Genomic DNA, 20,537 nt, shown 5'->3' with positions numbered 1-20,537 from the left:
TCTTCTTCTCCTCCTCCTTTTCCTCATCTTCTTCCTCTTCCTTCTCCTCCTTTTCTTTCTCCTCCTCCTCTTCTTCCTTCTTCCTCTCTCTCCATCTCTCCCCCCCCCTCTCTCTTTCATATGCTTCTACATCACCCAATTCTCAATATATTGAAATCTGGCTCTAGCCCCGATATTATCCTTCCTGGTTTCTTTGGTTTTTGTTTTTTGGGGTTTGGATTTTGGGGGTTGTTTGTGTGGTGTGTGTGTGTGTGTGTGTGTGTGTGTGTGTGTGTGTGTATGAGACAGAGGGAGAGATCTGAAATTCATTCACATGAAAATATAAATGACTAAAAAGGTATTCAGCTACTTTTTAGTCATATATATTTTGTGGTAGGTCTTTCCATTGTCACTCTGGCATAAGACAAATGTTGATAAGAGGAACAAAGTCCTTTGACTCACTCCCCAGGAGACTGGCCAGAATGAAAAGTAATTAATTATAATAATAACACCAACAATATTTATATAGTGTCTACTAAAAACAAGGCACTGTGTTAAATGCTTTGAAAATATTATCTGATTTGATCCAACAACTTTGGAAGGTGCTATTATTATCATCCTTTTACAGTTGAGGCAAATGAGGTAAAGAGAGATTTAAGTGATTTACTCAGGTTACACAACTAGTAAGTGACAAATTCTAAATCTGAACTCATGACTTCTGTTATGGGCCCAGAGCACCTCAGAAGTTCTCTGGGGTACATCGAAGAACCTTCTCCTAGAGAAACTAATCCAAAGGATAGGCACACCTAAAGAGATAAGTGGAACCAGATCAAACTGAGCTAACTGTAGGACCTCCACCCCTTCATTCTAGTCTCCCTCAACTCTGGGGAGATAAGATTAGGTGTGGCTGCTCCCTTTATGTCCTGAGGAGAGATGGCTTGAGAGATCTGTAGCCACCCCACACCCAACTCCTCCAGCCACCACCAGTGGGGGATGGTCCTCCCTCACTAAGGGAACTTTCCACAGTCAGATGGTCACCACCATCACTCCTCTATAAAAATACCTGATGGTCTCCTGCTGGAGGAGATTGGTATCTCAGAGCCGTGCTCTGTGCCATGCCTTTCTCCCCATGAGAAGTCCAATGATTTCTCTCTTGGTTTCCCTTCCCTTCCCTTCCCTTCCCTTCCCCAGACCCTAAATAAACTACTATCTTATTCTAATTGTTTTTGTGTGTAAGAGATAAGCATTTATTAATAAAATTTTCTGGTGTTAATTCCCAATCAAAGCTAAATAAAATTATTAGGGAAATATATAGTAAAATAAATAAAGATATACCATATTTAATTTTACATTTGGTTGAATTTCCCAATCTCAGAATACCAAATGTATATAGAAGAGGAAAGAATAGATAATAAATATCATTAGGCTATGTGGCCAAAACAAGATCTTGAGTCAATATCAATAGTTTTGCTTGTTGAAAGACATTTGGAAATATAGGATTTGAGCTAACGTAAAAGATCAGAATTAAAAATCATAGAATTGTCCACTTAGAGCTGAATAGAAACATGAGGTGTGATATAATCCAATTTCCTCATTCGCCAGATAAAGAAAATGAAGCCCACAGAGGTAAAATGATTTGCCCTACTTTATACAGGCAAAAAGTAACAGACCCAGAATTTGAACATATGTCCCTGATTCCAAATACACCACTGTTTTCTATTGCATAAAGATTTGAGAATGATTAACATATAGTTATCTTTCAACAAACATCTATTAGGGATTTGATATGGTGATAATAACAATCAAGTCATTATAAAAATAAAAGGGTTTTTTTCAATTTTTTTAACTGAACTGGCAAGTTTATCAATGTAGGAAGCACCCAGTAAGGATTTTCTTTCAGGCAGTGAAGAAAATGAAGAGGGAAAGGTGATAACGAAGATGGTTCTTGGCATAGAAGACAGCCAGTGAAATGACACTGAATCAGGAGATGGATTGTCATCTTTCAGGAACAGCAAGAATGTCAGTATTACTGATTGTGTTTAGGGGAATAAAGTATAAAGAGACTGGAAAGGTAGAAAGAGGTATGATTATGAAGTGCTTTAACAGCCATACATAGGATTTTATGTTTGATCCTGAAAATAATAGGGAGGTAGCATAGTTTGATTTGACTGTGGTAGACATACACTACAGAAAATCACTTTGGAAGCTAAGTGATGGATGAATTGGAATGGGAAAGGATTGCAACAGGGAGATCAATTGAGAGTCTGATGCAATAATACAGGCATGCAGTGATGAAGGCCTACAGGAGTGTGGGTGGGGAAGCTGTGTGGATGAAGAGAAGATATATCTAGAAGAGATGTTGTGAAGACAAAAATGATACAAAATTGACAACAGAGGATATATAAGTATGAAAGATAAGTAATTCTCTGAACTGGAAATTGCTGAAAACAAAATCAAGCAACTCAGTTGACACCTATAGTTAGGGACAAGGATGTAGGAATCCAGAAAGTATAGTACTCCCATTCTTGAGACTTAAGAGGCAGAATTCAGGTTGTAACTAGAAGTTGTAGCTAGTGCCACCTAGAAGGAATGTTGGTGTTAGAGGGCTGAGAAATTTACTGGCTAATCTATGTATGAAACAAAACATAATTAAATGGAAGGGAAACCAGTCAAACTTATCTATTAACATAAAAAAAAGTTGATTCTGATCATGCAACTATATATTCCTTACCATAATGTGCTGGTATGCTTATAACCTCCACTCCAGAATTCTTTATAATAATTCTCTCTTTATATGAAAACTGGCTGATTTTTATTTGTATAACAACATTAATGAGGAGCATAGCTAAATTTCTGAGACATTTACTCTTGTAGCACTTTGTTTGGCATAGTCCTTTATACATATTTGTTATTAATTCGTTTTCAGAAAAGACTGACTCTTTGTAACCCAATTGTGGATTTTCTTGGCAGAGATACTGAAGTGGTTTGCTATTTGGTTTTCTAGCTCATTTTACAGATAAATAAACTTAGGGAAGCAGGATTAAGTTATTGGCCCAGGGTCATACAGCCAGTTAAGTGTCTGAGGTCAGATTTGAACTCAGAAAGATGAGTCTCTCTGCAAGGCCCTGCACTCTAAGGGAAGTTAGGTGGCACAGTAGATTGAGTTTGGCCCTGAAGGTAGGATGACCTGAGTTCAAATCTCACCTCAGACACTTATTAGTTGTGTAACCTGGGCAAGTCACTTAACCCCGATTGTCTTAATCATCAGGGGCCATCTCCAGTCATCCTGATGTATACCTTGCCACTGGACCAAGATGGTTCTGGAGGAGAGAGTGAAGTTAGTGACTTTGCAGAGCCCTCCCTCACTTAAATCCAATTCACTGCAAGTCACAACATCACCGGAATCTCATGATTATCTTCGAGAATGAAGGACAAATGACAAAAAACCTGCTCTCTAACTACCATACCACCTAGCTGCCTATGATCATCAGTGATATAAAGTAAGATTTTCAAAACACATATCCTAATTAGCATTTACTCATATAACAATTTGGTTTGTCATAGTCCTTTACACATATTATGTTGCAATAATACTCTGTGTTAGATTTTCATTTTACAAATGAAGGAATAGAAGTTGACAGAGGTTAGATAACACATAATCAGTTAACTCCAAAATCATATAGCCACAAGTGTCTGAGATAGGCTTTGCCCTCATATCATTGTGACTCCACATCCAACGATGACCACTGTACCACCTGGCTGTCTTTTGTATCCTTATAACAATCTAGTCAACCATACTTGAAAGTTCAGGGGAATGCTTGACTCTTACTCCTAGCATCATTTTAGAGATATTGGAATTGAGGCCCAGAGAAGTGTCTTGACCACATAGAACCACACACACACACACACACACACACACACACACACACACACACACACACACACACACACACACAGCTTAAGGGAAGGATCCTAACCCAGGTTTTCTTGCCTCCAAGCTTGAGCAGTTTTTCCACAACATAACACAGTTTCTATGAACTCATGTAGTATGTTCAGACTTTCACTCTGAAAATGATTACTATAGATGAATGTTTGCTAAGAACAAAGCATTTCTCTAAGAACTCGTTTTCAATTCCTGTTTATTTATTTGGTAATGATTTCTAAGGAATGGAAAGAAATGAGATTTACACATTCGAGCTCAATTCTCCCTTATCCCAGGAGATTTCTATTCTTTAGAATTATATGATTTAATGTTAGTATCGACTGGTCCAGAGTGATTTGTACATTTTTTATGTCATCCCACAGAACAGAATTTACAACTCATCAAAATGTGTGAGAACAGGGATTCTGTATTCATAAACAAATATATGTAGAAAAGAATGACTTTATTGGGTCCTGGGAGACCATACAGGGACATCATTATGAAGGAAAATATACTTACTACTCTTCTTTACTGTAGTCAAGATGTCATTTTCTTCACTTCCTCCTCATAAATTATTCTTCGTTAAACATCTTAATCTAAAGGGCAAGGATGTTAATTTTATTGAAAAATCACACCCAAGTGGGTGAAAGTCTTAGGATAACAACACCTTTTATATATTAGGTGACACCATTTATATAAAACAAGACAAATAAGGAAAGCCTTTTTAATACATTGTTAGAGATCATATATGTCTAGAGTTGCATGCTTTAAAAAAAACATGTTACTTATTAAAATTATTAAGTAAAATGAGTTCAGTACTTCATAGACTAAGCTGAAAATAACCTAAAATCATCTAGTCTAATGGTGTGGTGTGGTATAGATGGTATAGAAGTGGTAAGTAAGGTCCAGAGAGCTTAGGTCATTTTCCTAAAGTCACAAAGTTAGCTAATGGCAAAACTAGAATAAGAGTTCACTTCCCCGGACTCTCAACCCAATTATTTTTTCAGTATGAAATAAAAATGGGACTGGCTTTCAAGAAAAGAAATATAAGTTAAAAATATCCTTGCTGTACTAAGAAAGTTTGTCTATGCTTATTTTGTTTTCTCCCTTTTCCTCAGAATGTTTGGCTATGAGCTCTTAAAGTTGCTGGTTACCAATAATTTTGCTACTACTAAAAACAATTGTTAATAAATACTGTCCTCATATTTTTAATATGAATCTATAGATCACCTAGATTTGATGGAGCTGGCTTATTTTCCAAATGGATTTTATGAGACCCTGGATTAATAGGAGCAAAATGCCTTTTGCTCAGACTTTAAACTGAAACCAGACAGTCCCTATTCACTTTCCCCAAGAGAATAAACAGATTTAAATGTCCTTTTGAAATTCTTATTCACTATCTTCTTTCCCAAGAAAGTGAATAGATCTTATTGTTCCCCTGATCTAGACCTCCTTGTCTTTGGCAATACCCTTTCCTGTCTCCACATAATCTAACCATAGCATCTGCTTTAAATTGAGCCATTAAACTGATTTGTGTTGTTTAACTGAGTTAGATTTGTAGTATTTGCTTTGGGTTGATTTGCATCATGCTAATGAACTTATTCTGTAACCTGTGAACAAAGAAACCTTAAAAACCCTTGGAAAAAAGGGGGTCTCTGAGCTCCCTTTTGAGGAGGGGGGGTCTCCAACATGATTATGCTATATTTCTTCTTGGGACAAAATTAAATTGGTATTTTGTTGTTTTTTTTTTTCTGTCTGTCTCTGATCTGTTTTTGTTTTTTGTTTTTTTAGTGAGGCAGTTGGGGTTAAGTGACTTGCCCAAGGTTACACAGCTAGTAAGTGTTAAGTGTCTGAGGCCGGATTTGAACTCAGGTACTCCTGACTCCAGGGCCGGTGCTCTATCCATCTGATCTGGTTTTAACCAAGTTCTCTGATCTGGTTTTGGTAGGAGATTTATGTTTTTCTGATCTGGGTTTTTGTAGGAGGACAGGTGTGGAAATAAATTGTAGGAGATATTATAATATATTGTAATTTCTCTAATCTGTTTATTAATTTTATAGGAGAGATTAAAGATTAATTTCTCTGATCTGTTTGTAGGAGACAGGCAAAATAAACTATTAATTTTAATTAATATTCAACACCATGAACATTGAAAACATTTTCATTCCTGAATTTTTTCCCTATGTGAGAAATGATCAAACTATTATCTCATCATCATTTCAAGGTTGGCATTAACAACTATGTGCACAGTGGAGTAGGAAGGAAAATTTGCCTTCCCTGCATTATTGACTTTCTTCCTGTTCCCAGTCTATGTCTCAGATGAACAGGGCAGAAAGTCTCGGGATAAATGCTGCAGAAAATGTGTTCCTAGTGCTCAAAAACAGCTAATGTGCCCATTTTATCTACCATGTGGTAATGTAGACTTTCTCATTTTGGCATATTCAGGCAGCAGTAGATAATAAATATTATATAGATAATAAATGGAAAACTAAATGTTTGTTTTATAGTAAAATCATATGATCCTAGACATAGAATGGGGAGAGCTCTTCACATCTTTAGATCTGCTGTGGATATGCCTTTTTTTGGCTGAAATGTCTGGAAATGAGTCAACTTTAGTAGTTGGATACAGTAGTAACACATGGAGTGTAAAACAGTATACATATGCACATCTAGGCATGAATTTCCACTTGCTTGCCAGTTGTCTTAGTGGCATCACAATGTCTTAGTGGCATCACAATTTCAACACTTCCAAAACATGATCCACCATCACCTTTCCCCCCTAAACTTCCCCTTTATCCAAATTTCCCTATTTCATTATCCTTCCAGTCAACCATATTCTTAAATTCAGGGTTATCCTTTATTCTTCCATCTGCTTACCTCCTCCCCCAGCCCCCATGTCCAATTATTTGCCAAGTTCTTTTGATTCTACCTCCACAAAACCTCCCATATTTTCTTCTTCTCTTTAACTTCAGTTACTTGCACTATAGTTTAAAAAGTTCAAGCCTTATCACCTCTTTCCTGCACAATTTTCTGCCCTGACACTGTTGTTCCACCTTCCAAACCAAACCTCTAGAGATTATGCCCAAGAACAAAGTCATTCATCTGTATAGGACTGTCCCCCTCCTCCTTTCTTCCTCAAAGAACTCTAACTCCCACCATTTTCCTCAATAAATGAGGTGTCAAAAAACTGCCTTATTGTTTCACTTAGAATGGCTGAGATTACCAAGGCAAAAGTACCCATCCTTGGCTGCCACCCACTTTAAGTGTTGTTTTTTTCCTCTCCCTGTTAGAATGTAAGATCCCCGAGGACAACTGTTTTGCTTCTGTACTTGTTTTTGTATTTGTAAACACTTAGCACAGTCCTTGACCTGAAGTAAAAATTTAAGAAAGGCCTCTTCATTCATTCATGTTGTGATGAACTGCTAATTGTTCTCCTAGCCTCCAGGCTACTACTAACTCAATCTAGTTTCCACATAGCTACCAAAGCAATATTCCTAAATTACAAGTATGGGCATATCACATTTCTCTACTAAAAACCTTCAGTCTCCCTATAGCTGTGATAAAACACATGCTCCTTCCTCATTTCTGTTTTTCAGAAATCTTATCTCCTTTTAAGGCTAACTCATAAATCATACTTTCAGTGAAACCTTTCCTTATCATCACAATTTTATTGCTCTCTTCCTCCTCAAATTGTGTTTATCTGTAAGCATGAATACTGCTACTTCCTAAGGATTGGGACTGTCTTGTTTTTGTCCTTGTATCCATCCCAAGTACCCCATGTACTTTCTTGAACATGGTAAGATAGTTAATATGGATTTTAATTGAATTGAGTTCTTATCCATTGAAAGGGTTTTGATATAGTGGGAAATTGGGGTACAGGTTGGGGTTCTTAGGAATTCCTCTTTAAAGAATTACACCCTCTTGCACACAAAACTTAGTTGGAATAAGGTGATAGTTTATTTAGGAGCAAGGGAAGGGAAGGGTGGGGGGAGGGAAACCATGAAAGAAATCCTTAGACTTTTCATGGGGAGATTTGGCATAAAGCACATGGCTCAGAGGTACCAAATCTCCTCGAACAGGAGACTGGAAGGTACTTTTATAGAGGACTGATGGGGGTGGACCATCTGCCCGTGAAAAGTTCCTTTAGTGAGAGAGGACCATCCCCCACTGGTGGTAGCTGGGGGAATTGGGTAAGTAGTGGAGGACCATCCCCCACTGGTAGTGACTAAAGGAATTGGGTGAGGGGTGGCTATGGATCCCTCTTCAGGACACAAAGGCTGAAGCCACACCCAAACTTATCTCCCCAGGATAAGGGAGACCAGAATGAAGGGTAGGAATCCCAAGCTAGCTCAGTCCGATTTGGTTCCTCTAGGCGTTATCTGTCCTCTGGTTTAGTTTCTCAAGGAGAAGATTCCTCGGTGTGCCCCAGAGAAATTCTGGGGTGCTCTGCGCCCCATGACATTCCCCACTTCTCTATATATAAGGAAAGGGGACGAAGATTCTTCTGAAACTGCTTCATGCTGACGGGGGTCGAAGAATCACGGCGCAAGGGAGAGGGAGGAGAGAGAAGTGGAGAAGGCCTGGAACGCTCGGAGTTGTGAGGGGCCCAGAGAGTCCAGAGGCAACACGTAGGCACAGTGTCATGAATCCTTGAGCCTAGATGGAACAGACTTAAACAAAAAAAATTAAAACTGACCAGAGCAAAAGGGAAAAGGGGCTTTATCAGATCAGGAGTCAAGTGGGACCTTTTTGCAGGACAGGGTGTGGCCTGCTTTACAGGAGGGAGTTCAAGCCTAATTCTGTGATAGGCAGTGTCTGTCTACATTAAGGGTCCCTTTTATCCCATCCCCACTTTGTGCCTTGATTGCATGCTAGGACCTGAACCAGAGAGTAAGACAGAGGTCGCCCCAAAACCATTCCTAGGCTTGCCTCCTATGTCCAGCTTGGCCATAGGCCTGACACGATGCTGGTCAGGAGAGCAAGCTGCAGAGCCGATCTCTTGGGTGCTGCCCTGGGGACAAAGAGGTAGGAGAGCTGACCTCACCTTCGTGCGGCGTCCCCCACTTCTGTGTCCCGGTTTACTGCAGCTTCCAGAATCTCGGCCAGTCGGAGTTCTGCTGGTAGCAGATGTGGTGATGGTGGCTGCTATTATAGAAGCTTGGTCTATGGAGCGGGCACGAGCCATCTTTTCTCTCTCTTTGGCTACTGCAAGGTCCCTGTTATTAAAAATCTTAAAAGCAATGTCAAGGAGTAGTGAGGATGGGATCTGGGGACCCCAGTCTAACTTCTGGAGCTCTCTCCTAATGTCAGGAGCAGACTGGCTGAAAAAATGAATATTGAGGACAGTAATTCCTACATCTCTTTGGGGGTCTAGATTAGTATATTTTTTCAGAGAGTCTGCTAAGCGGCTCATGAAGACAGCAGGATTTTCATCAGACCCCTGTGTTATCTCCCTCACCTTTTCATAATTGACTTGTTTCTTAACCCCCCTTCTCATTCCCTCAACTAGGCAGGTGATCATGTGATTTCTACGAACCCTATCTTCCCTGTTATCATAGTTCCATCTCGGTTCTATGACCGGGACAGCTGTAAAACCAGGGACCCCAACCCAATTTCCAATCTGCGAGTGTTCATCCCCAACTTGTACTGCCAGGTCCCAAATCTGTTTTTTCTCATCAGGGGTACAACAGCTGGCAAGAATAATTTGCAAATCGGTCCAGGAAAGGTCAAACTCCAGTGTCACAGACTTAAAGCCATCTATGAACTTTGTGGGGTTCTCTGAGTAGCTCCCCAATTTCTCTTTAATCTGAGATAACCTGCTTATAGAAAAAGGGGCACGCCTTAATGTTGTGCCCTTCCCAATGGGAAATTCCCTTAATGGAAGCAGGGAAGTAGTGGGAGACACTGGTAAAGACCTGGGTTGAGGAGATAGCTCAGGTGGAGACAGAGGATTGGGCACAGGGCCCAGTGGGGGAGGGGTGACAGCCTTTGGCTGTGGAGTAGGTGGGGGAGGGGAAACAATCTTTGGCTGCAGCATGGGTGGAAATGGGGAAAGAGAGATAGCCGTAGGTGACTGCAGATTAGGTAAAGCAGATGGGGTCGGCTGAATGGAAAAAACAGGAGAAATGGGAACATATTGGAGTTCCCCCCGATTGTAAATGGGGTAGAGCAGGATAGAGGGAGACTGATATCCACTCCCCGTGTGGCACAGGGAATTGGTTCTGAGATCAGCTGGTGGGCAAGGAGAGGTCTCAGTCATAGAGTGATATGACTGTGGTTGACCCATAGGTATGGAAGCAGGCGGAGGAGTGGAACGAGAAACAGGTAGGGAATGAGTTTGAGGAGGAGGAGAGGCTGAGGTCTCAGAGTAGGTGCCCGAAGAGTTAGCGAATTGCTTGGGCTTGTGGTGATTCTCAACCGGCAAGGGGACCTCATCCTTTCCCTTTGACTTCTGGCTCAAACTCATAAAAGCCGATATGTATGGAATCTCTGTCCATCTCCCTTCACGCTTGCAAAACTTGTCCAATTGAAAGATGGTATTATAATTAAGGGTGCCGTGTACAGGCCAATTTCCTTCACTTCCTAGAGGATAATGTGGCCATAAATTGTTACAAAAATGTATCATACATCTCTTTCTTAGGTTTTTAAGTTCCAATTTAGTCCAATCTCTTAGGATGCACCCTAGAGGTGAATTTTTCGGAACACTCCCTTTCTGTCCCATAACTACTGTCTAAGGAGAATAGTCTGAACCAAGAGCAGAGAGCTGGTAAGGGATAGACACATAAGCATAAATGTTCTTACCCAGAAACGTGTAGTCTGAGGGTCCTAGCGTGGTTCGGACATCTAGGAGTCCCAGGCTGCTCTCTGCTGTCCTGCAGACGCCGACCGTCTCTACCTCTCTGTGACTCAAACGGGAGGTTGAGTCCAGTGGGAGAGGGAGAAGAGAAACCCAGAAGGTAGGGTCTTACCTCCAGGTTCTGTGCCAAGCGTGGTCCAGACGTCTGTTTGAGCTTTCAGCGAGGGAGGGAGACTCAGGCTGCCCTCCACTGTCGCGTGCGAAAGCTGACCCTCTCTCTACCTCTCTGTGACTCAAACGGGAGGTTGAGTCAGGCGGGAGAGGGAGAAAGGAAACCCAGAAGGGAGGTTCCCACCCCCCAGTTTTGTGTGCTAAGAGGAAAGAAGAGAATCCCACGTCCCTACAACGTTCGGGCGCCAGATGATATAGTTGGAAAATGGGGTATGGGTTGGGGTTGGGGTAGGAGTTGGGGTTCTTGGGAATTCCTCTTTAAAGAATTACACCCTCTTGCACACAAAACTTAGTTGGAATAAGGTGATAGTTTATTTAGGAGCAAGGGAAGGGAAGGGTGGGGGGAGGGAAACCATGAAAGAAATCCTTAGACTTTTCATGGGGAGATTTGGCATAAAGCACATGGCTCAGAGGTACCAAATCTCCTCGAACAGGAGACTGGAAGGTACTTTTATAGAGGACTGATGGGGGTGGACCATCTGCCCGTGAAAAGTTCCTTTAGTGAGAGAGGACCATCCCCCACTGGTGGTAGCTGGGGGAATTGGGTGAGAAGTGGAGGACCATCCCCCACTGGTAGTGACTAAAGGAATTGGGTGAGGGGTGGCTATGGATCCCTCTTCAGGACACAAAGGCTGAAGCCACACCCAAACTTATCTCCCCAGGATAAGGGAGACCAGAATGAAGGGTAGGAATCCCAAGCTAGCTCAGTCCGATTTGGTTCCTCTAGGCGTTATCTGTCCTCTGGTTTAGTTTCTCAAGGAGAAGATTCCTCGGTGTGCCCCAGAGAAATTCTGGGGTGCTCTGCGCCCCATGACAGTTTGCAAGGAGTTAAGTCAGTGAGCAATTATTAAACAGCTGCTATGTGCCAGGAATTGTGCTAAGCAATGAAGATATAAAGAAAAGCAAAAAAGCAAAAAAAAAAAAGTCCCGGCTCCCAAAGGACTCATCTATTAATAGGGGGAGATAGCATGCAAATGGTTATGTACAAACAAGATATAAGGAGATTTGAAATAGCCAGATTTATTGAACACTTATAAATAACACTTTTCTCCTAACAAGCATATGAAATAGGATATAATTATTATTATTTCCATTTAATAAAAACAAGAGTGGGGAACTGAGTTTCAAAGAGATTAATTGATGTGTGAATATCTTATTGTTAGTGACATAGGTCAGACTCAACCTTTGGTTTACTAATTTCAAGTTTTTGTTTGTTTTTTTTAAACCATAATGTATTCCCCTTTCTGGCCCTCTCTCATGCCATTCTTCTAGTTAAGACCTCACCCTCCTTCAAACATCAAAAGAGTGACTTAAATTTTTATGTACTTTAAGGTTTAGAAAATGTTTTTGACATGGGGCTTAGGATAAATCAAAAGTTTCTCCTGTGAGAAGCAAAACCAAAGATGCTCTGGACATACATGTGAAGGAATCAATGTACTATTAAAGTTTATATTGGCTAACAATTAGGAAAGACACACCTAAGAAGTAAGAGGAGATAATATTCCATAGCTTGAAATCCAGTTAGGTATGACCACTACCTGACCAGAGCTAGGAGACAGAGTTAACCCCACAGGTCAGGATCATCATTTAAAAAAAAAATTGCCTTCGACTCTCAGGAGTATGACGAGCATCCAAGCTTTCCCTACTGTTTGGGGGGAACTTGTGACCTAGATGGAGTGGGGGGAGAGGGCTAGCTCACCCAAAGAAATGGAGGTTTTTCACGAATCTTGTAAGATGAAAAGAGATTTATTAGGAGAGGAATAAATGACTGGGAACAGATCACCTTGGTGATTGTCCCACTGGAATAAGAGAAGACTGGCCTTTTGTATTTTTACCAGACAAAACCAGGGAAGGGCATTACAAAGAACTGGGAGGGAATTAAAAAGCAAGAAGAAACACAAAATAAACTGGGGCCAGATAACTAAGAGGTGGTCTTTGATAACAGGATCCAGATCTTGCATATCATCTTGCAGACCTTAGCTTTGCTCATCAGCATACTGGTGCCATGCCCTACCAGACTTCATTCCTGAGATGGGAGAGAGCTATTTTTCCCTTGGCCTAGAGGGTTTGAATCTTTTGAATTTCTTGGGGTCCTAATATACCCACCCTACCCCAAAAGGGAATTTTCCAGTTTTCAAGTGGACACTCCATCTATCCTCTATAAAAGCTGTTGCCTTCCTTCTGTGGGAGGAGGAGACTGTTACTAAGCCCTTCTCCCCTAGGATAGAGTCTTTGACTTCCCACTGGGTCACTTTCCTTAGCGCTAAATAAAAGATCACTTTAATTCTAATTGGTCTGTGTGCCAGAGTATAATTCTTTATTGAGGAATACCTGAGTCACCTCTCCCCTTTGACATTTTTGTTAAAAAACAAAAACAAAAACAAAACTCTGTGAAGTAAGTAGTGCCAATATAATTTATCCTTAATTATGCCTATTTAAGGAAAGGAGAAATTGAGGCTCAGGTCGTCACATGCCTGTGGTCAGAAATCTAGTTAATATTAGAGACAACATTGGAACCCAGATTTCAAGGCTATGTCTCTTTAGACTACATCATGCTACTATTCTTGTCTGATAGATTTGAGAGTATAAAAACCATGGAAAATGTGAATAATGTGGAACCCAGATTTCAAGGCTATGTCTCTTTAGACTACATCATGTTACTCTTGTCTGATAGAATTGAGAGTATAAACCATGGAAAATGTGAATAATTAATTTTAGGGCCAAATATATGATTTGACAAGCAAACATTTGTGGCACTGTGGACTAATTTTCTGATAGCTATATTTCAGTTACATTTTATTTATTTGGGTATTTTTGTGGAATAACATGAGAAATCACTATTTCAATAATTAAATTTACTGAGTCTGCCAGTCTTCACAAATGTATAGTTTTTTACATATAAATGTGAAATACAATGTACAAAGAATAGTGTGAATTATTATAGAGTTGCATTCGTTTACAAATGGTAAATGATGATTGGAATAAAAGAAAAAAGTGAGGGAAATGCTTTTAATAATAAATAGCTCGGGGGCAGCTAGGTGGCACAGTGGATAAAGCACGGGTCCTGGATTCATGAGGACCTGAGTTCAAATCCATCCTCAGACACTTGACACTTACTAGCTGTGTGACTGTGGGCAAGTCACTTAACCCTCATTGCCCCACCAAAATAATAATAATAATAATAAATACCTCATATATAATTTAGTTTTACTTCAAGTAAGATTTCCATAGAATAAGCACTGATCAACATACATTTCTATGTTATTCTTCAACTATAGTACAGAGTAATTAAATCCTTAGGACTTTTGAGATGCCTTGAATTTATTTTGGTTTCAACATGTATATGAGTGTGCAAATTTGTTAGATGTGCAAAGTATCTTAGTCAATCAGTCAAGAAACACTATTTGAAGGGGCAGCTAGGTGGCGTAGTGGATAGAACACTGACTCTGGAGTCAGGAAGACCTGAGTTCAAATCCATCCTCAGATACTTAACACTTACTAGCTCTGTGACCCTAGGCAAGTCACTTAATCCCAATTGCCTCACCAAAAACATACAAAAAAAAAAAAAAAAAAGAAACAGGTACTATGCTAAGCACTGGGGGTATAAATAAAGGCACAACACATTCCCTCTTATCAAGGAGCTCATGATGTAATGAAAGAGACAATTTGCAAAACGGTTATAGCAGTACAAGAAAAAAAATACAGGGTATATTGAAAAGGTACTACAATTAGATAGGGGCAATCGGGCAAAGTCTTCTTGTAGAAGTTGAGATCTGACTAGGTCTTGAAGGTAGGGAAGCCAGGAGATGGGTATGATGAGGGAGAGAATTCTAGGCATGGGTGACAGTGAAAATTCTCAGAGCTGAGAGATGGAGTGGCTTGTACAAGGAGCATCAAGGACACCCAATGTCATTATATCTCAATCATAATATGAGATGTAGTGGTATGATGACACATTAATGTATAAGAAACCTGGGAAAACACAAGGGGACCAGGATATGAAAGGTTTTTAATGCCAAGCAAACGAATTTATTTTTGATCCTGATTTTATTTAGAACTTAACAATTTGGAGCAGAGCATTAAAGTTTCTTGCCTTGAGGAATGATATTAGTCACAGTAGACCTGTAAACCTTTCTCCCAGTCCACTCGAACTTTGTTATTGCCCATTCATTCTAGATTTCAGTTTTATTTTTTAATCTATCTATAATAGTGTTAATACTAGACTTCTAGTGCTATAATCTCTACTAGCTAAAGATCAGTGATCCAGCCACATAAGCATAGATATTGTTTTTTCGTTTGTTCATGCTGTCCAGAAAAGAAAGGCTGGCATATATGTTGTATTCAATGTCCATCACAACTTTAAAGGGAAATTTTCACAATCTCCAGAGCCCTACATTTTTTCTGTTCATGAAGATAAATATCCCCAAATTCCAAACTGCAGGAATCCAGTTCAGTGGTACAAATCTAAACTTCAAAGTGGAATTATCAACCAAAAAAGAGTCATGGTATCTATATCATAAACCTGAAGAGAACTTGAGAAAAGCTTATGCTAGCAGCTCATGCCATCATTGCTATTAAAAATCTACCTAAATGTTAGGTCAACCAGGAATACTGGCTATCATGCAGTATTAAAATTTACTGCTGCCAGTGCCACACCTATAGAATTTATTTTTGATCCCATATTCTACATACCTGGTAGCTTTACAAAGACAAATCCAAGCATATTTGGTTGTTGTTGTTGTTGGGTTTTTTTTTGGGGGGGTGGGGGGTGCTTCACCTTTTGTTGATGACTGATACTAGGACTATTCACTAGCCTTTCATGGAAGTCTTATGTTAATATATCAGTGATCTTTTTTGTGTAACACAGAATCTCCCTTTCAGTATGTGGATGTTGCTATTCCAAGTGAATGTTCACTCATGCATGTAAGGTGGTAAATACTAACTTAAGAATTCCTATGTTTGCAAGATGATGTCTAATTTTAGTGTCTATGAGAGGTCATGCTTGATCTTTGTTTTTAGAAAGATCCAGGTGCATTTGAAAAGAAAAACAAATAGCAACTAAAAAGTCAAAGACAAATGAGGAGTTTAAGGATAAATGGAGTACTCCAGTTCCAAAATTTACTGCTACTCAATCTCAGATTTCTAATTGGTCTGAAGGCATAGGTGCCATCTACATCCATTCAGCAGTTCCCTGCTGAATACTGAAATGCTCAGTCTGCTATTAAAGACTGGGGTCATGTTTCTAACTGTCCAGGCCACTGAGTGGCCAGTAACTACCACATAGTGCTATTAAGTTTTGTCTCAAGTGCTCTTTATAAGTGATAAAATACTGAAGTGATACAAATAAATAACAGCTTATTAACAACCCCACACCCCAATAAAAAGAACAGCATTTAATTGTTAATTCTAGTAGTTGGTGAGTCTAGAGCAAAACCTTGATGAGAATTCTGAGTGTGAATTGTTCTTTTCAGTTGATATAACCATGAATTAATCTCTGTATACTGTATATATACATACATAATATATATACATACATACATATATACACATATACATATATACATACATACATTTATACACACATACATATATACATACATACATTTATACACACACATATATACATACATACATACATTTATACACACACACACATATATATATACATACATATATATATATACATATATATATGTGTGTATATATATATATGTGTGTGTATATATATATATATATATATATATATATATATATATGTAGGATCAGAGGATTTTGAGCCTAAGGAAGTTTTAAGATCTCATTCAGATGATAGTTTGTAGGTTAGATCAGCAAAAATATCAGAGAAATGAAACAATGAAATAAACGATATGATCTTTAAAAAATAAACATACCCCCAAAATCTAACAAAACAAGAAATAAAATTTTTAAAAAACCAAAACTATTTATTTTTGCGTTGAAAACAGTTTGAAGAGAAATCTTCAACCTCAAACCATGTCTAATCAGAGCTTTATTTGCATAGATATAGTCTCTGACTTTCTCCCTTCTCCACTCATCCACTTGACTCACAAGCTTCATTTGATGTGAGAGATTTTCTGATGTTCAATCCCATAGATTTGGGACTGGGAAAAATTAATAATGCATGGTAGATTTGACACAGGATAGAATTTTATGCAAGTAGTACTATATACATATATACATGTTTGTTGAAACTATGCAAAGATAACATGAATGTGTATCACAAACTTTAGTTAAATTTAGAATGAAAAACAAAATAACTCCAAGATGACTAAAGCTAACCTTCAAGTTTTATTTACATATGTGTACATCCCTGTGGATGTATAGATAGTTAATTCTTAATTATTTTGGGATTGATGAGGATAACTAAAACAGTGTTAATATGCTCTGTAAGGAATGTCTGATTATTTGGGAGATGCTGTTGATAGTGATATGTATATATAAAACTTAGAGAAAGCAATAGGCTTATGCTACAACTATACCCACTTATACCACCACTATCATTATTTCCCAGATATTCAGATATTCCCTAGAGTGGTATTATTATTATTTCAATTATATTTACAAGTCATAGATATCTGTTAACTGTTGACCCATACACATGTCTGTACAAAAATGATTAGCCTTCCAAAAGCATTGAAATAATATTTGAACAAGGAAAGAGAAGAATGTTAATAGCTTAAATGATCCTATTTAATGATGTAATTTTCTTTCTCTCCCTCCATTAGGTAGAAAATGGTCAGATGTGGATATCCACTGTGAAGACTTGGAATCTGACACCTACAATTTCATTTTAAAAATACTATTTCAGGATGTAAATATGGTTTGACCTTTCCCCAATGGGTAGTTAAACCATGGACAAGCTAAGAAACTCACTTTGGACTGTTTTTCCAAACAAGGCTTTGCCTTCCTTCTTCAGTGCCCAATAAGGGACTATCGTTGATAAGGGAAAGAAAGAAAATCCTTGAACTGGAAAGTTATCCTACAATGAGAATTACGAGTACATCTTGCATCTGCCCAGTCCTAGTTTGTCTCTGTTTTGTGCAGAGGTGTTATGGGGCTGCTCACCACAGCTCCATCAAGGTGACCAGGAATCAAACCAAACACATAGAGGGTGAAACAGAAGTCCACCATCGCCCCAAACGTGGATGGGTGTGGAACCAATTCTTCGTTTTAGAAGAACACATGGGACCAGATCCTCAATATGTGGGAAAAGTAAGTTATGGGGACTTGACGTGGGCAGAAAATGGTTGTGAGGAGGGGAGTGGATAGAGGGCAATGAATTAAGAGATGTTTTTTCTAATAGGATGCTGCCAATTCAGAAAAGAACACTATGGTATCTCATCATGTATGACACAAGCTTTCTCACAGAATATTTCTTGTTTCCCCTTGTTCTTCTCTATATAAATAAATAAATGCCTTTTTGAACTCATAATTCTTTGATTACAGGACTAATGATCAGATTAGCACTTTGCAAGAGGAATTTCTGATTTTATATAAACTACGCTTATTTGATAAAATTTTCCTTTCCTAAATCACTCACTTCCCACCAGTATCCATTTAATGTGCCTAATAACATAGGAAATTAAATTTATTTGGAGCTAGAAAATCTAGATTCATAACAAAAAGGTCCTTGCATTCCAAAATGTTTAGTATTTTATGTTAAATTTCTGCAGAGAATATTCTGTGATTGAATTCATGTGCTCTATCCCAGTGATAGGATGGTATTTAAAGTGCTGATGCATTATACATTTTAAAATAATGAATTTGGAGGAGAAAAACTTCAGGTTTTGTTTTGTCATCTCAAAACACTGTTATTAAACAGTTAGGTAATTTACCTTCTTCAGAGCAGTGTTGACTTTTAATACAAAACAAAGTCCAGTGATACTTAGAAAGTGATACTTCAAATGGAGCCACAGAATCTGATACAGTGGAAGGAAAATTAAATATAGTCAGAAGACCTAAGTTTGATTCCCGTCTCTAAATATTAGAAAAAAATCTTTGTGACTTGGATCAGATTACAATCTCCACTTATGAATTGTGCACAGTGATACTTATACTAATTTTCCCAGCCACGTCAGTTATGAGGAAAGATATCAAATATTTTGTAAAAGCATAAACTGTTTTTATTGTTGTTTTGGTATTTATATATTTTATAGTTTAGTATCTCACAACAACATCAGGAATGTACTTTCTAGTGCAAACATGTATACTTGTAGAAGAGGGAGGATTTTGGTGGGGGAGGTCTATCTCAGCATCATCCTTTTCTTTCTATTCCCTTAGGCACTCAAGTTTATTTTTTAAAAAAAAAGAATTTCTAGGATCAAAGCAGTAACTATCAAAGTTGGCACTTAGGGGAAATTCATTTGAGAAGGGGCATAGACCTCAGGATACTGACCTTTAAGTGGCAGGTTTTGCTGGGAAAGGTGTTTTGAGGTGTAGAAGAGCAGGGTGGAGCATCTGTGGAAGTATTCAGCTGACATATGGTCCTAGACATGAAAGATGGGAAGAAACACATCAACTCCCTATTTTAATTGATTTTCTTACTATCACTGAATCATAGATCAAAATAAAGTCATAAATTTAAGGAAATATTTTACAACCCCTCTTAATTCTAGTGATTTCTGTATTTTAATTATTTACTTCTCCTATATCTAACTTGTTTATTGTTTTGTTTTTGCTTTCTTTTGTTTTTAAATTTTCCCCTAGTAGACTCTGAGATCTTTGAGAACAGAGATTGTCTTTTTATTTTTCTTTATGTCATCAGCACTTACCACAGTGCCTGGCACATATCAGGCATTCAGTGAATGTTTATTGACTAATTCGTGGATTAAAGCTGGAAAAGATCTTAGAAGCCATCTAGTACAATGCTCTTGTTTTACATATGAGGAAACAGAGGACCAGAAAGGAGAAATGATATCTCAAGGTCCCTGCTCTTGGCATAGCTAGAATTCAAAGCAAGAAGGTGCTCTGACTAAATCAAGTGTTCTGAGCTCAGTTGTGTCTATATTAGGGAAGGGAAATCAAGTGCCTCCAGCTCCCATCTGAATTTCAGCACCCTGGAATAATGATGATATTGTCTTGCCCTAGTTACCGTTCTGACTAGGATTTCAGTGCAGCTGTATTTATTACTGCATAGTGGGTGAAAATAAAAACTGAAATTAGAACTCAGACAATCATAGAATTTTAGAATTGTTAAGAGCTTCTGAGATCATAACGGTCAATTTGTACTCAAATGACATAGCTAGCATTTATACAGTGTTTTAAGGTTTCCAAAGTGCTTTGCAAATATTATCTCATTTGGCCTCCAAAATAAGCCCAAGATGGAATGCTATTATTATCTCTATTTTAGAATTGTGGAAACTTAAGCAGACTAAGGTTGAATTACTTGCCCATGGTTACACAGCTAGTTAGTGTTTGAGGCTCTATTTTAATTCAACTCTTCTTGGCTTCTGGTGTAGCATTCTATCCATTATAATACTTACCTACTCTTGTAGCCCCAAAGAGTGGCCACCTCCTTTTCTTGAAAACATTTAGTAGTAGGGAAGTCACTATCTTACAAAGAAGCACAAAGTAGTCTTAGCTCTACTTATT

At 38.5% G+C, this 20,537-nt stretch overlaps 1 protein-coding gene across 4 annotated transcripts in view; it reads left to right on the top strand.

Moving 5' to 3' along the window:
- CDH18 (cadherin 18) overlaps nt 1–20,537 on the top strand; it is a 1,453,365-nt gene that overhangs the window by 1,030,121 nt on the left and 402,707 nt on the right. For 3 of the 4 annotated variants that reach the window (XM_043968707.1, XM_043968713.1, XM_043968700.1), the window contains one exon: nt 17,672–18,158. In XM_043968707.1, the coding sequence (XP_043824642.1) occupies nt 17,931–18,158 (228 nt within the window). In that variant the 5' untranslated portion in view covers nt 17,672–17,930. Of the gene's footprint in view, nt 1–3,376; nt 3,480–17,671; nt 18,159–20,537 lie in introns of those variants that run through there. The other variant, XM_043968723.1, reaches the window with a different exon arrangement.

The sequence above is a fragment of the Dromiciops gliroides genome, chromosome 1, assembly GCF_019393635.1.
Source record: "Dromiciops gliroides isolate mDroGli1 chromosome 1, mDroGli1.pri, whole genome shotgun sequence".
Lineage (NCBI taxonomy): Eukaryota > Metazoa > Chordata > Mammalia > Microbiotheria > Microbiotheriidae > Dromiciops > Dromiciops gliroides.
Note: the sequence above shows the minus strand (reverse complement) of the source record. Positions and strands in the feature narration are given on the sequence as shown.